The 15,071-nt window shown below is 54.9% G+C and overlaps 1 protein-coding gene across 1 annotated transcript in view; it reads left to right on the forward strand.

Moving 5' to 3' along the window:
- IGF2R (insulin like growth factor 2 receptor) overlaps positions 1-15,071 on the forward strand; it is a 96,082-nt gene that overhangs the window by 73,400 nt on the left and 7,611 nt on the right. The window contains exons 31-43 of the mRNA XM_087817729.1: positions 1,006-1,196; positions 2,702-2,828; positions 3,494-3,613; positions 3,915-4,171; positions 4,469-4,687; positions 6,162-6,311; positions 8,591-8,752; positions 9,981-10,188; positions 10,532-10,678; positions 11,443-11,677; positions 12,419-12,555; positions 13,295-13,409; positions 14,413-14,559. Coding sequence (XP_087673855.1) covers positions 1,006-1,196; positions 2,702-2,828; positions 3,494-3,613; positions 3,915-4,171; positions 4,469-4,687; positions 6,162-6,311; positions 8,591-8,752; positions 9,981-10,188; positions 10,532-10,678; positions 11,443-11,677; positions 12,419-12,555; positions 13,295-13,409; positions 14,413-14,559 — 2,215 coding nt within the window. The remainder of the gene's footprint in view (positions 1-1,005; positions 1,197-2,701; positions 2,829-3,493; positions 3,614-3,914; positions 4,172-4,468; positions 4,688-6,161; positions 6,312-8,590; positions 8,753-9,980; positions 10,189-10,531; positions 10,679-11,442; positions 11,678-12,418; positions 12,556-13,294; positions 13,410-14,412; positions 14,560-15,071) is intronic.

The raw sequence follows: 15,071 nt of genomic DNA on the forward strand, positions 1-15,071 counted from the left end.
CTGGGCTTCTGACGGCGCGTTCCTCTCCGTGACTCGTGAGGGGTTTGGCGCAGCAGCGGCGGGAGGGCCTGTTTCAGGGTCTCAGGGACCCATCCTGGTGTGTTCTGGGGTAAATCAGTGCCGAAGGCTCTGCTGGGAACGTTGTAACCTTTTTGAACATGAGGAGGTGGAGGCGGGTAGAAGTAATCGTGGTGACAGGTAGTCCTCGGCAGGACAGGAGGTAGCAGGACACGCATGGAGACAGGCTGTGTGCCTGCTGCGCGTATGGAGAGGGATGTGGGTGGCTGGTCCCACCCACCCAAACCTTAGGGCCGGTGCTGAGCACGGAGTCAGTTGTACGCGTGGGACCAGGACCAATCTGCAGTGACCCTGGTGCCACCGCAGCCTCTTAAATGCCAAAGACGAAACTTGTCCTGTTGTCTCGGAGCTTTCTGCACCCCGCCCACACCTTGTGTGTCTCAGTTCGAACAGGGCCCTGGTTTCCACCGACAGAAAGTTGTTTTCATCCCGTGTGTGGTTCGAGGCCATGGCCCTCTCCCCTTGCTCTGCTCGACAGATTGGTGACACTGTGGTCTTAGTCTGTGACATAGGACTGGTTCTTTATCTAGGGCACATGGCACAGACAGTGTGGGGACTGGGAAAGTGGCAGAGGTCTTGGTGCCTTCTTGACTAAAGATGGCACATGAACGTAGGACATTAAAATGTCCCTTTGGCTTCATCTAGGTATTTTAGCTTCATCATTTTCAATGTTCAGAAGTAATTCAGGCTGTTACAACCTGGATTCTCCCCATACCCCATGCCTGTCCCAGTCCATCTCTGGCCAACCAGCATTTAAATGAGTTGGGGACTCGGTATCATTGTCCTCTGATTGCTGTAAGAGAAGCAGATTATTTTAGAACAGCTGTTAGAATCAGTAGGTAGCTTGTCTGACCTCATTTGCCAGGCAGAGTTAAGTTCTAGCCTGGAGAAGGGCCGCAGGTAACTCACCTGCGTCTCCTGCCGCAGAGCCGTGCCCTCCGGAAGCGGCCGCGTGCCTGCTGAACGGCTCCAAGCCTGTGAACCTGGGCCGGGTGAGAGATGGCCCTCAGGGGAGAGATGGCGTAATCATCCTGAAGTACGTCAATGGCGACGTGTGTCCAGACCTGATTCGGAAGAGGTCGACCACCATCCGATTCACCTGCAGCGAGAACCAAGTCGTAAGTTACACAGCTCCTCAGCTCTGGTGCTGAAGCTTTGGGGGCAGCGGGAATCGAAGGGGTCAGTGAGACCGACCTCTTACTCCCCGTGGGATGTGTGTTGGGAGCTCAGGATGGCAGGGTGTATCAGTGGGTGAGGGGCAGCCTTGTGCTGGCCCTGTGGTCCTGGGGCACCTTTTTCCTCTGGCTCTAGACACCCCAGCCTGGCAATTCCAGCTTCAAAATTCATTGATTCTGTTTGAAATTTGACTCAGGCTCCCACACTGGATTGAAAACCATTACTTGACATCACCCCTTGGTCTTCGTGGAGGCCGTTTGGGAATGCGGAAGGTCGGCCAGACCTGAGTCAGGTCTCCTGTCCACCTGTGGAACTTGGCTCATTACTTAACTGCGATGAGCCATTCACCTGTTAATGACACGGGCCCTGCCTGCCTTGCCCAGCAGTTGTGAGGGTTAGAGAGAAGAGGTGTCAAGTGCCAGGCATTGTTTCTGGGGTGCGGTTGGTGCACAGTGATGGCAGGTCCGGAATGGGATGTGAACCCTCAGCAGCTGGGATTGAAGTAGTGGTTTCCCGGGACTGCTCCCTACAGAGACATGTCCGCTTGGGGTGTTGAGGTGGAGCCCATGTGCCTTGTGTAAGAGCAGAGCCGTGGCTAGTTTGGGAAGAGGGCCCAGCCGGACCAGCCTGCTCTGCATCAGGACAGACCGCCCACTCTGTTCAGCTGTGTGTGGCCAGCAGTAGCAGGAGGATTGGGGATGAGGGACGCTCAGGGGCTGGGCCGGCCCTCTGGACAGAGTTGCAGCGGGGGTTCCTCATGGGCAGATTGTACAGAGGCTCAGCCTAGACTTGTGAGCTGCCAGGGTCTGGATAGATCTTCCTCTGTAACAGCCGAGAGACTCACGGCAGAGGAAGGAAGAGCCAGCCGAGCTGTGGAGGGAAGTGAGGGTGACACTTGAGGGGCTCCGCACGCGGGTGCCAGGGGCTGAACCAGTGTGGCTTTAGCCGGAGGGTGTGGCCACTGAGCAAATCTGAGCTCTGGACAAGAAGCATTGAGACATGCAGAGCAACTCTTGGCCGGTGTGGGAGAGGGATTCATAGAGTTAATGGCGGGTCTTTTTGTTTTGTTCATAATCACAGATTTCAGTTCTTTTGCTTTTCAGAGTGTTATTGCTTATTTGCTCATTTGTGACTCACAGTAGCCCTTGAGCATCTCTCTTCTCTGTCCCCGGCCCTGTCCTGTGCCTTAGCTGTAGGGAGGCCTTCCTGGTCCCCAAGTGGATTTCTGGCTCTGGGTGCATCTCCCTCCCCTGTGTGTGCGAAGCCCCCAGTGGTATCTCAGGAGCAAATCGGACCCTTCGCTTTTCCTAAATCGGCCTCATTCCTTAGTGTTGAGACAGAAATCTCAAGCACACGGCGTGCTGCAGGGAAGGCCCTGCCCGACGCAAGTTACGTGATTGTAAACTTCAGACCTGTGCCCGTCAGCAGGCCCCTGTCCTTTCTCTAGAACTCCAGGCCCATGCTCATCAGTGCCGTGGAGGACTGCGAGTACACCTTCGCCTGGCCCACCCCCGCCGCCTGTCCTGTGAAGGTCAACGTGCACGGCGACTGCAGAGTCACCAACCCTGCCACAGGTGAGACGCTGCTGTCACCCGCCGCCGCAGTGAGGGACCCAGGGTGCAGCCGGGCAGCAGGGCCCCGAGGCGGCAGCGTCTGGCCTGTGTGCGTGCGGCCTTTTCTCTGGGACCTGTCTGGTCTGGTGCCCTGTTGCTCTCCTTGGCCCCTGAGCCTCCCGAGAGCCGTGCTCCAGTGGCTCCCGTGTCTGCGGGTGCCGGTCTCACCAGCTCTAGGCTAGAGGAGCTGGTATAGTCAGCCTCCTCGTTACCTGTGCAAGTTAACTTCGGACAACGAGGACACCCCCACTGAGTCTCTTGCTCTGGGAACTGGAAGATGCAGGTGGCGGTGCACAGGCAGGCGGAGTGGTGCCGCTGGGCCTCCCTGCGTCCCACTGGGATCCTAGTGGCTGCTGTGGCCCAGCTCCTGGAGGAGCGGCAGGCGGGGGCCATGAGCCGCTGCGTCCTGGGGAAAGATGAGCCGTTTAAGAAATTTGGGGACTGGTGGCCTTGTGGTACGGGTTGGCCATTCAGGAGCATTTTTAGGGCCATGTCAGCAAGGGGGACAGGGTTTCGTGGCGAGAAGTTAGACATCCCAGCGGCCAGTGTGATCCATGTGTGAGCACAATGGTGATGGGCCCCCGAGTCTCAGCTCCCTGGCGTAACTGCGTCCCCTCCCCTTGTAGGACACCTGTTCGATCTGAACTCTCTAAGTGGCAAAGTCGGACACACGGCCGCTTACAGTGAGAAGGGGCTCGTCTTCCTCAGCATCTGCGGGGAGAATGAGAACTGTGCCCCCGGCGTGGGTGAGTGCCCCTCCCGCCCGCCTCGCCCAGAGTCACCCCGGCCTCCGCAGTCCTCCGGCCAGAGAGCCGAGAAGCGAAGATCACCCGTCCTCTCCCGCAGCGGGCAGCCAGCGTGGGGGGGACACTTGGCCATGTGATGAAATAGTAGATGTATAACATTTGCTCAAACCACATTGGCCACTCAAAATTCAGGGTGTTAGCTGTGAACTTGAAAGTCTGGATTTGCAGGAAGAGCTCATGAGAAAAACCGGCCACTGGAGCCCGTAATTGTGTGTTTCTTCCTCCCCTTTCTCCCACGCAGCGGCCTGCTTCGGGCAGACCAGGATCAGTGTGGGCAAGGCAAGCACCCGGCTCACCTACGTGGACCAGGTCCTGCAGCTGATGTACGAGGAAGGCTCCCTCTGTCCTTCCAAATCCGGCCTGAGGTACAAGAGCGTCATCAGCTTCGTGTGCAGGCCTGAGGCCGGGCCCACCAACAAGCCCATGCTCATCTCGCTCGACAAGCAGACGTGCACGCTCTTCTTTTCCTGGCACACCCCCTTGGCCTGCGAGCAGGCGGTGAGTCGGGGGCTGGGCACATGTGGCATCTGAGGAGTGCCCGGGAGCACCCAAAGCCCAGGTGCACCCAGGTTTGCTTGGCCCTCCCAGCAGATACCCAGTCATCTCATCCACTCCTAATGGTCCCAGTAATAATTGGTTCAAAGTGCTCCGTGTTATATAACCAGCGTTTGGGGCCATTACTCTGCCTTCTGTGCATTTTTTGGTTTTGTTCAGCTTTTAAATCCTTGTGGGTGAGTTCATGGTGATTAGGAAATTTTGACTGTAGATGCCAGTGAAGTGTCTTCTCTCTAACAGACGGAATGTTCCGTGAAGAACGGCAGCTCCATTATCGACTTGTCCCCCCTCATCCACCGCACTGGAGGTTACGAGGCATATGACGAGAGTGAGGATGACTCCTCCGACACCAACCCTGACTTCTACATCAACATCTGCCAGCCGCTGAACCCCATGCATGGGGTGGCTTGCCCTGCCGGAGCTGCTGTGTGCAAGGTGCCTGTGGACGGAGCCCCCATAGTAAGTGTGGGAAACCCAAGGGCGGAAACAATGTTTGCCAGACGATTAACAATAAACCTGCCTGTTGTGTTTCTTGCTTTCACTGGAGAGTTTTTCAGGCAGAGTGAGTGGAGGTACCACCTGGGACAGTGATGTCCTGGGACCACGGAGAAGAGCAGTGTAGGGATTTGTGCGCTGAGCTGACAGCCGACCACGGTGGCCAGGAGGCCTCTGAGCTGTGGAAGGAAGTGTGAACACACGTGTGTAGACACACTCTTTTGTGTCATGTGAGGTGTCTCAAGGTTGACCCCAATGGAGAAATTTTTATGGAAAGTACAAGAAAGAACATGGCAGAGTGTGATTTCTTTGAAATGCACGTCTCTTATCATTAACATGTTGTGAAGGGCAAGGACTCTAGTAAACAAGTGATACTTAAGGGCTGAAGTGGCTTTGCTAACAGCTAAATACTTGGCCTTGAAAGCTTTGGTTTTATACTCGCATTTCTTAGTATAGATTTGGATCTTCAAAACCTGTCTTTGTGAGTTATATTCATGTTTTATCAAATCCTTGGTAGGTGTTATTATTTGAAATGCATCTCAAAAGTGGTGTATTTCTTCTCTGTATTTCTTTAAATAGTGAGCCCCATCCTAAGCTACCTAGATGTTCTTTAAAAGATGGACATCGTCAGGAGTGGGCAGGAAAATTGCTCAAGAGGTGGCTGGCAGAGCCGCAGCCCCGGGGGAGGTGGAGGGCTGGGTAAACCAAGTCTCTGTAGGAGCATGTCTGTCATCCTGCCCAGCAGTGCAGGCTGGGGGTCTTGATGGTCCATCTGCTGTATTTTATTGCCCAGCTACTTTTTCAGATTTTAAAAACTAGTAAATTATCTAATTAGAGAGGGTATTGCAGTGTTGTGGCCTGAACATGACCCACATGATAAATGCAGAGTACACACACTCACACACTCACACACCCCAGTCCTGGCCTTCACCTTTCTTTCCTTCTTATGTTCGTTTACTCCAAAATATGTACTGAGCACCCAGTGTGTCGGTGGCAGAGAGCAAGGCTGTGCCCTCCTGGAGGACCGGCTGGGGGCACTGCCAAGTGAGCGTGCAGTCCCAGTGCAGTGCTGGGCATGAGACGGTCAGTGTGGGGCACAGACGGGGGTTCCTGCCTCCCTCTGTTGGGTCGCAGGAGCGGTGCGGCATTCTCGGTGTGACTGGGGAGAGGAATGCCTATCTATAGCTGGGACCTTTGAAAGTTCTGTGAGTATAAATAGAGCCATTATCACTAACTGGGTCAAAACTGAAAACCCATGAAACACTGAATTTTCTGCGTGGCATCTGAATGTCAGGACTTGCCAAGTGAGATGCTGTTCTTAACCCATTTTCCTCAGACACTGCTCATTTTCAAAACGCGTAAGGTGTAATTTTGGCAATTTTGTGTTAACCCGGGAAACAATGAGTTTCCCGAAACATTTGCGCTTTTCTCCGTTTAGGATATTGGCCGAGTCACAGGACCTCCCATACTCAATTCCGTGGCGAATGAAGTTTACTTGAACTTTGAAAGCAGCACTCCCTGCTTAGCGGACAAGCATTTCAACTACACCTCCCTGATCGCCTTCCACTGTAAGCGAGGTGTGAGCATGGTAAGTGTGCCACGTGTGTACAGGTAGAAGCTGGAGTGTGCATTCGTGAGCCTGAGCTGGAAACCCACGGAGCCCTTTTCAGCTCTGAGGATACCCTTGCTCACGATCTGCTTGTATCACACCATCTGAGTAATTTAATGAACAATCAGCAGTGAACGAGCTGGCCCTGAATTGACAGGGCAGGTTTTGCACACGGACTCACTGTAATTTAAAAATACGAACAGCCTGAGTACAGGAGTATTCAGCTTGGTGCACCAGTGTAAAAAGGGTCATAGCTTTTTCTTTTTTTAACTGTAACATTGGTGATTGATTCTGATTGGGAAGTCTGACAGACTCTCGACAGTTGTAATCACCTCGAGTTCAGAAGTCAGCAAATGAAAGGAGACCCCTGGATTCAGAATAGGTCCAGCAAAGTTGGGCATTTTACTCCTAAGGAGGTTATTGATTTCTGTTCTCTGTGCATTTAAAAAAGTAATATTTTATTATAGAGCCTTTGCATATGTTTTTCTTTCCCACCTCCCCCCATGAAAAGAGATAAACTAGGAGATTTAGGAGATTATGGCCCCCATTTCTCTGTATCTCAGAACAGCTGGGGGACATGCCTATGTCCACAGCTCTGCAGTGCCAGCCGGGTGCCCCCCCACTGCTCTGGGGTAAACTCTTTGCTCCCGGCAGCCAGCTCTGCAGCCCCTCATCTGTGCACCTGGAACCCATAAGCCTGGGAAACTTCTAGTGACATGAATGGACTAAGGCTGCTGTAGACTGTATTTGTCCCACCTGATGGGAATATTTATACATTTTGCTGCAGAAATATTAATATACTTGGTGGCAGGACTGTGTGTGTGTGTGGTTAGAGTGTCGGTCTGCCGACCAAAGGGTCATGGGTTCGATTCCTGGTCAGAGGCATGTACCTGGGTTGTAGGTTCCATCCCCAGCCCCCTTCAGGGTGCTTGCGGGAGGCAACCAATCAATCTGTCTCTCTCACATCAATGTTTCTCTCTCTCTTCCCCTCTAAAAATCAATAGAAAAATATCCTCAGGTGAAAACTAACAAGAAATATATATACAGGGGTGGGCAAAAGTAGGTGTACAGTTGTTCATACGGGAAATAATGCAATAATCAATACATAATATTACAATTTTCACATTTGCAACTGTACACCTAGTTTTGCCCACCCCTGTATATCCACCCCCTTCCCTCTTAAAATCCTGGCAGTGGTGAGTCCTAGGGCTCAGCTGGTCCTAGGAGTTCAGGCCATGGACTAGTTGTCGAATGTGTCTTGCAGTTTGCTAGGACGACTTTCCGATTCCTTGGCCTCCAGCAGGTTTGTGAGGGCAGTGGAGGCAGGGCTGCCGGGGACTGCGTGTTGACAGTGGCAGGAAGTGACAAGGGGGAGCACCAGGCCTCGCTGCCTGGGGTCTTTGCACGTGGAGCCCCCAGAGCGGCCGGCTGGGCGTGACGCTGTGTGCGAGCGGCAGGCTGCGGCCGATGCGGGACAGGCGGGCGGTGTGCGCCGTCGGCTGGGCGCCTTCCCGTGTGTCTGCGTGTTTCTGTGGGCGTCTCGAGGGAGGCGCCCCTGGCCATCCCGCACCTGGTGGTGAGCAGAGCCTGCCACGCCCCGTGCCCGGGGCAGCTCCGCGGGCTGGCTGGCCGCGCACTTCTGCTCCTTCACCCTGATTGGCGTTGCATGTTTTTGGCTCCGGAGGCTCCCGTACTGAATGCTTATTCCACTTTTGGAAAGATTTTAAGGCAATTTTCTTCCCCTGTGGTTTTAATCTTTAGTGGAAATACTTTTTCCACTTGAGTTTCTAGGAAAAAGGATTCCCAGCAGTAATGAAAATACAGCTCCCAACCAGTTGTCGCACCTGTTTTTGTGGCTGTTTTTGAGCGAGAGAATAAATACAGGGATTGGAAACCCTCAGCCTGTGCAGTGTCTGGCTGTGGATTGTCCCACCCACATTGTAAATGGCCCGTTTCTGGAAATGGTGGCACGGGGACACTGCCTGTAAGGGTGGGACGCTGCTGTGAGCAGGTCGAAGGACTTGCTTCCCTCCATGCAGCAGGGTCTCAGTCTCACACGCTTCTCTGTCCCCATTCTTCAGCAAGTCACCCAGACACCCAGTGGTCCATGGCTGTGGCCAGGACCCTTTCCTGGGTGCAGTGAAGGGTACCCGCAGCCTGGCAGCCTGTGTCTCTGGTGCTCAAGGGTTGGCAAGCACGGGAGGGCACGGTGCCTAACCCACGTGGGTTGTCTAGACCTGTGCTCTCTTTCCCGACAGGGGACCCCCGAGCTGCTGAGGACCAGTGACTGTGACTTTGTGTTCGAATGGGAGACCCCGCTCGTGTGTCCCGACGAGGTGAAGACGGATGGCTGCTCCCTGATGGATGAGCAGCTCTACTACAGCTTCAACCTGTCCAGCCTGTCCAAGAGCACCTTCAAGGTAGTCAGTCCACTTACCAGGCCCAGGGTCTGGGGGGGTGGGCAGTGGCCTGGGTTCTTTCTGATACCCATTGTGTTTTAGAAAATGTGACCACTGAAGGATATGTGCCTACCGAGGTGGGCATGGAGGGGTGGCAGTCTTAGCTGCCATCTGGGTGCATGGATGGGTCAGCCTGTCAGGGGTTCTGGGTTCAGTGGCTGTCCAGCCACAGCTGACACTAGAGTTGTGCCTACTGGGTCGGAGTTCTCCCCTCCTTAGGGCTGTGTGAGGAGTAAATGACCCTGTGAGGTCACCTGGGGGTCCTCCATGTCATAGATGAAGAATGAGAGGTGGCTCTGGACGTGCCTGTGCCCACGTAGCCACAGGGGCAGGGCCAGGTCTCATGCAGCTAGCAGAGGCCACGTGGAATTCCACTTCGTGGTCAGCCTGGCTTTATGAGAAAGGCAGCTCTTTTCACTGACCACAGAGGAGATGGCGGAGGGAGATGGGGGGTCCCCCTGACTCCAGACACGTTTGAGCCAGCCTGGGGCCTATCTTGCTCCCAGCCTGCATATTATGGACTGTTCGTTATGTCAGCGAAGCTGTGGCCATCTCAGGTTACCAGTGGTTGGGAGATCCTGGACCTGTAGGCCCATGATCTAGACGTTACTGAGTCATGTGGCTGTGGGCCCTGCCCACAGGACCCCAGCACCTCCCTGGGGGTAGCAGCTGGTGAGTGCTGAGCTCCGAATCGTGTGCCCTGGATCCTGTAACAGACCTGGCTCAGACTCAGGCCCTCCCTATAGGTGTGCAGTAGGTGTGAGCCTGCAGAGGGTGGGGCAGCAAGGAAGGGAAGGTACACGGCTAATCATGGAGTGCCCACTCTGTGCTCGTTAATTCAGTCCTCAGCCCCCATGTTCTAGGTGGGGAGATGCTTCAGGAATGGGGTTGAGTGGCCCCTGCTCTCCCAGCAGCAGGGGGAGGCCCGCAGTGTGTGCTGCCACTGGGGGGGCGGGAGCAGGAAGCAGGCTGGGCCCAGGGTGGAGGGAGGTGTGGGTCCTTTCAGTGGCTGGAGGGAGGTGCCCAAGAGCAGGGAGGACGGCCAGGACTGACCGGAGGGACGGGAGGCGAGCACTGTGGCTCTGACACACGGCATGCAGGTGCAGCCCTGCTTCCTGTCCACGCTGCCCCCTGCAGTGGTGACTGTACCCGGGGACCCGCTCACAGTCACGTGGTGTTGTCTGTCCAGGTGACTCGAGACTCGCGCACCTACAGCGTGGGGGTGTGCACAGCGGCAGCGGGCCTGGACGAAGGCGGCTGCAAGGACGGAGGCGTCTGCCTGCTCTCCGGGAGCAAGGGGGTGTCATTCGGACGGCTGGCGTCGATGAGGCTGGACTACAGGCACCAGGACGAAGCGGTCATTCTAAGTTACGCCAACGGAGACAATTGCCCTCCAGGTAAAGCTTTGCAGTGGGGTGACATTTACCTTCCTGGAAAATGTGGAATTAGACCTGGCAGCAGGAGAAAATTGGAGGGAAGCTCCCAACTCTGTGAGGGCCGAGAGCTGGATTGAACCATGGACGTCAGGCCCTGACAGCCCTGGGAGCAGGTGCTCAGGCCTGAAACACATTCTGGCCCGTGACCTGCGTGTCATACTGTGGCAGGAGGCTGGAGGTCCCAAAGGTGGTCTGGGGTGACCCCTTCTGTGGGAGACCCTCGATGGGCATTGGTCACCGCACCCTGCAGAGCATAGCCCATGTCGTGGGGCAACCTGGGTTATGCCGATATCCTTCCTTCCAGAAACGGAGGATGGTGACCCCTGTGTATTCCCCTTCATACTCAACGGGAAGAGCTACGACGAATGTGTCCTGGAGAACAGGGTGAGGCTCTGGTGTGCGACAACCGCCAACTACGACCGAGACCACGAGTGGGGGTTTTGCAGACAGTGTAAGTACCACGTGCGTAGACCTCAGCCGGGTTGACAGGCACATGCTGGGCGGTCAGTGAGGCTCACTCACTAGCTTGGGAGGCTTGTGTCCCCACGCCCATTGCCAACACTGGTGACTCAATTTCCTGCCTCAGCACAATGACTGCTTGTAATCAGGAGTAGCTGTGGGCTCCTCCATCGACTTTGTGCTCTGTGGCAGGCCTGGGCCAGAAGCTGGGGGCGTCAGGGTGGACCCAACTTAGTGCCCTTACTCCGGTGAGGCTTAGACACCGTTGATGTGAGAGAGTCCTACTAATGTGTGTGACACCGTCTGATGTGAGTGCCCAAGGAAAGCAAGATGAGAGGAATGCATAAGAAGTTATGTAATTCTTGTACGAGATCAGGCATCAGAATGGTATATATATAAGGAGTTATAAGTGTTCAATTTTCCAGGGACTATTGAAGTTTAGTTTTGAGGGTCATTGTGACAGGATGCTTTTCCTGGCCTGTTGAATGACAGTCAAACATTTTCAGGTCATTGCGGGTTAGTCTTCCGTACCTTTGGTGCCTTGATCAAGTCTGAATACCTGTCCTTGGGGATTGTGCTTGCGCTGTGAGGTTGTGGGGTTCAGTGGGGGACACTGGTCTGTTTAGGGCTGAGATGCGTGTGAATGAAACAAAGCGAGGCCCGGCTGGGGTAGCATGGGGCGGCCGGGGGAGCCTGAGGACAGCTTGAGGCACAGCCGTGTGTGGTCTGATGGCTCCCCCGCCCGCCGCTTCCCAGCAAACAGCCACCGGACGTCTGCCATCATCTTCACGTGCGATGAGGAGGCTGATATCGGGAGGCCACAGGTCTTCAGCGAGACGCGTGGGTGTGAGGTGACATTCGAGTGGAAGACAAAAGTGGTCTGCCCCCCAGAGAAGATGGAGTGCAGGTTCATCCAGGGCCACAAGACCTATGACCTACGGCTGCTGTCCTCCCTTACCGGCTCCTGGTTCTTTGTGCACGACGGGGCCTCGTGAGTACCTGCCCACTCGCCAGCTGTGCCAGGCTCTCGTGACAGTGGTGGGCCCGTGATGGTCCCCTCCAGGTCCTCAGGTTGGCCTGGGTGCTTCTGTGCCCCTGGGAGCAGCCCAGGGGTATCAGGCATGGTTTAGAAGGCGGAGCTGAGCAGAAACCAAAGCAGCTCGCGGTCAGCTGTTGGCCTGACCGGTTAGGCTCCGTTTGACTTGTGTGGGTCAGATGCTGGTTCCTGGAAGGTGTATTTATTCTTCCAGCTGTTCGGCATGAACTCCTTAGGCGGCACTGGTCCGAGGTGCGTTAATTGTACCGACCGCACCAGGTGTAGGGTGCCAGCTCCAGGTGTAGGGTGCCAGCTCCAGGTGTAGGGTGCCCGCTCTCTGCCAGGTGCTTTCAGTCCTCAAGTGTTCCCCTCAGAGGGGACATGGAGTTGGAGGACTGAAGTCGCCTTTCAGGTGAGCAGTGCACTAGGATTTGAGCTGCTATCTGCCCCCACTCCAAAGCCCTTCCGAACCGCATACGTCTCAGGGTTTACCCCTTTTGGCAGTTGGCGCCCCTTGCCCAGTAGGGACTCTGTCCTGTCTTTACTTGAAAAGTTGTTTAAGTGCTGCTCTCAAAGGTGCTGCGGTTCCTTCGTTACCAGAATGACGGCTTTTTCTGAGTAGCAGACAGAGCTGCTCCGAGTGAGTCAGGGCTGAGGCTGACCTGTCCCCTGCCCCGCCCTTGTGTCCTTTCACAGGTACTACATAAATTTGTGTCAGAAAATATACAAAGGGCCCCTTGACTGCTCTGACCGAGCCAGCATTTGCAAAAAGAGCGCATCCGGGGACGTGCAAGTGCTGGGGCTGGTGCATACACAGAAGCTGGACGTTGTAGGTAAGGCCGGGGTCCTGTCACGTGGTGCAGGTGCTGCGTCAGAGTGGGAGGCGGGGTGCTCTTGAGTGGCCGGGAGGGGTCCGCAGACCTTGGATGAAACTTCCAGGTACTGTCCCCAGGACCCTTTCTCAGGCCTTCTGGCAACTCCTGGGATGTTGAAATAAGGGCTATTTTATATTCCCTGAGGCGGCAGGTCTGGGCCTGGGTGTTTAGAGTGTCCAGCCCTCTTGGGGAGGTTCCTCTCCCAGGAGGAAGGCAGGATGTGTGGGGTCCCTCTGAGTCCTCGCTCCCGAGGGGGGTTGAGTGGCTAGTCTACCGGTGTGTGTGCAAGCGTTTATTGGGGAAAGCTGGACAGGTGCACTTGGTAAAGGCCATTCAGGGGTACATTTTTGTAATGTCTTAACAATTTGGGAAATACTAACAAAGCTCTTTTTAATAGTGTTAATAGGAAATTCATCTCGCAGTTGGTATTGAGTGTGAGGTTTTACCTTCTGTTATGTAGAGGAGCAGGTAGGGCTTGCTTAGTTCAGGAGCAGTGGGGGTGTATTAGTGGAACCTTTGCTTGTTAGACTTGAGTGATTGAACCACAGGTGACTTGACTTCACTCGAAGCTGTTGACACAGAGACGGTGAGTTCTGAGGGAACCACTGTCCCGTCCTTAGTGTAGATTTTGGCTTCTGATTTTGAAGGTTTTATCATGCACTAGAAGTAACATCTTTTCAATTATTGTGTATTTCAGATGACAAAATCATTGTGACATATTCAAAAGGTGACGAGTGTGGTGAAAACCAGACTGTGTCCACCGTAATAGAACTGAGCTGTGCGAAGACAGTGGGCAGGCCGGCCTTCAAGAGGTGAGAGGGTGTCGGGGCCTCGAGGGGAACCATGGAGCCCCTCAGAATTCCCTCTGCTTTTCACCTGGGGCTTGTGAATGAGCAGGGAGAGCGTGTAGATGGTCATGATAGGGAGGGGACTGGCACTGAGACTTAGGGCCGGGGTGGGGGTGCAGGGCTGCCTGGTGTCCTGTAGTGTGCAAGGCTGCTCCCCTCAAGGAAAATGTGTGGGGAACACGGTTACTAGACTGAAGCAACCATGTGAGGCAGCATTTAACTGGTCTCCGTCTTTGAAAGTCACAGAACCAAAGGGGCATGGATTGGTGCCAGGCAAGGCCGGTCTTCAAGTCTGGAGCCCATGGGCAGGTGGGGCTGGCACCTGGGATGCTCCTGGAATGTGCTAGAATTCTCCAGGCAGTTCTGCATCCGGTGTGAGGAAAGGTCTGGCCAGCAGAGGGAGCGTGTGAGCGTGTGTGTCCGTCCGTGTGTCCGTGTGTCCGTGTGTGTGTGTGTGTGTGTGTGTGTGTGTGTGTGTGTGTACACGTACGTACAGAGGATTCCTCCCGGAGCTGGGCTTGGAAAAGCGAAGACTCAGGAATTGTCGGTTGTCCACAGGCTTAATCAGCTTATGAGTCCAAAATGCTTGTCAAATAAAAATTCAAAAACCTAGGAGCAAATTTTTTTCAGCTTTTAGACGTTGCGGTTTCTAAATTTAAAAAATTGTATTGGACCCTTGCCTGCTTTTTCACCTTGCTGATGTCCTAGCTGGTTCTCTTGCCTGTGATGGCCTTGAGGACAGGGCATAAAATAGCTTTCCGAGCCAGAGCTGCCAGCAGGTGCCCATCACAGGGAGGGAGGCGGAGGCTCGGCGTTGGGGGCCCCGTGGGGACCCGAGGCCCTTGGGGATGGACGCTGGAGCCCTGAAGCCAGGAGTGCCCTCGGGCGGAGGCCTTGTGCTGCCAGTGCCTGAGCAGCTCCCGCAGCCGGGCCTGCTGGGCGTGACCGGCCCCTGCGCCGCCCCTAGGTTTGACGCGGACCGCTGCACTTACCACTTCAGCTGGGACTCGCGGGCCGCCTGCGCCGTGAAGCCACAGGAGGTGCAGATGGTCAACGGGACCGTCACCAACCCGGTCAACGGCAGGAGCGTCAGCCTTGGAGACATTTATTTTAAGTGAGTGAAACATTTTCCTTTGAGCACTGCAACGTATCCCAGATTAACCCAGCCCTTCAGATCCCTCCCTGGCGGGGAGCTCGGCAAGATACACAGGCCGTGTGCTTTAGTTACTGTTTCTAGGTGGTCGGCATAGTTTGCTTCAACCAAGGGAAAGCATCGCTCAGCTATTAAGTTTTAACACTAAAGATGGCGAATTCTCTCGGGTGTAAAAATAAAGTCGCTCCTCCCCCCTCACTTTATGATAAGCCCAGGGGCCGAAGCCAAATGCTTTGGAAACTCTTTTTGATCAGGGAATCTGTGGGCTTATCAACTTCTGGGAAAATGACCAGTTTCTTTGCAGTGTCACTGGGGGGGTCCTTGGGGTCGGGTGGCCGAGGTGACTGGCTGTGTTGGGCAGGGTGAGGTGGGCATGCTGCTGGGCAGTTCGAGGAAGGCACCTGCTCAGAGTGCGAGCCAGGGGCAGAGGCCATGGGGATGGAAGGTGGTGCCCGCCGGAGTCCTTTCAGGCT

The sequence above is a fragment of the Miniopterus natalensis genome, chromosome 5, assembly GCF_054644295.1.
Source record: "Miniopterus natalensis isolate mMinNat1 chromosome 5, mMinNat1.hap1, whole genome shotgun sequence".
NCBI lineage: Eukaryota > Metazoa > Chordata > Mammalia > Chiroptera > Miniopteridae > Miniopterus > Miniopterus natalensis.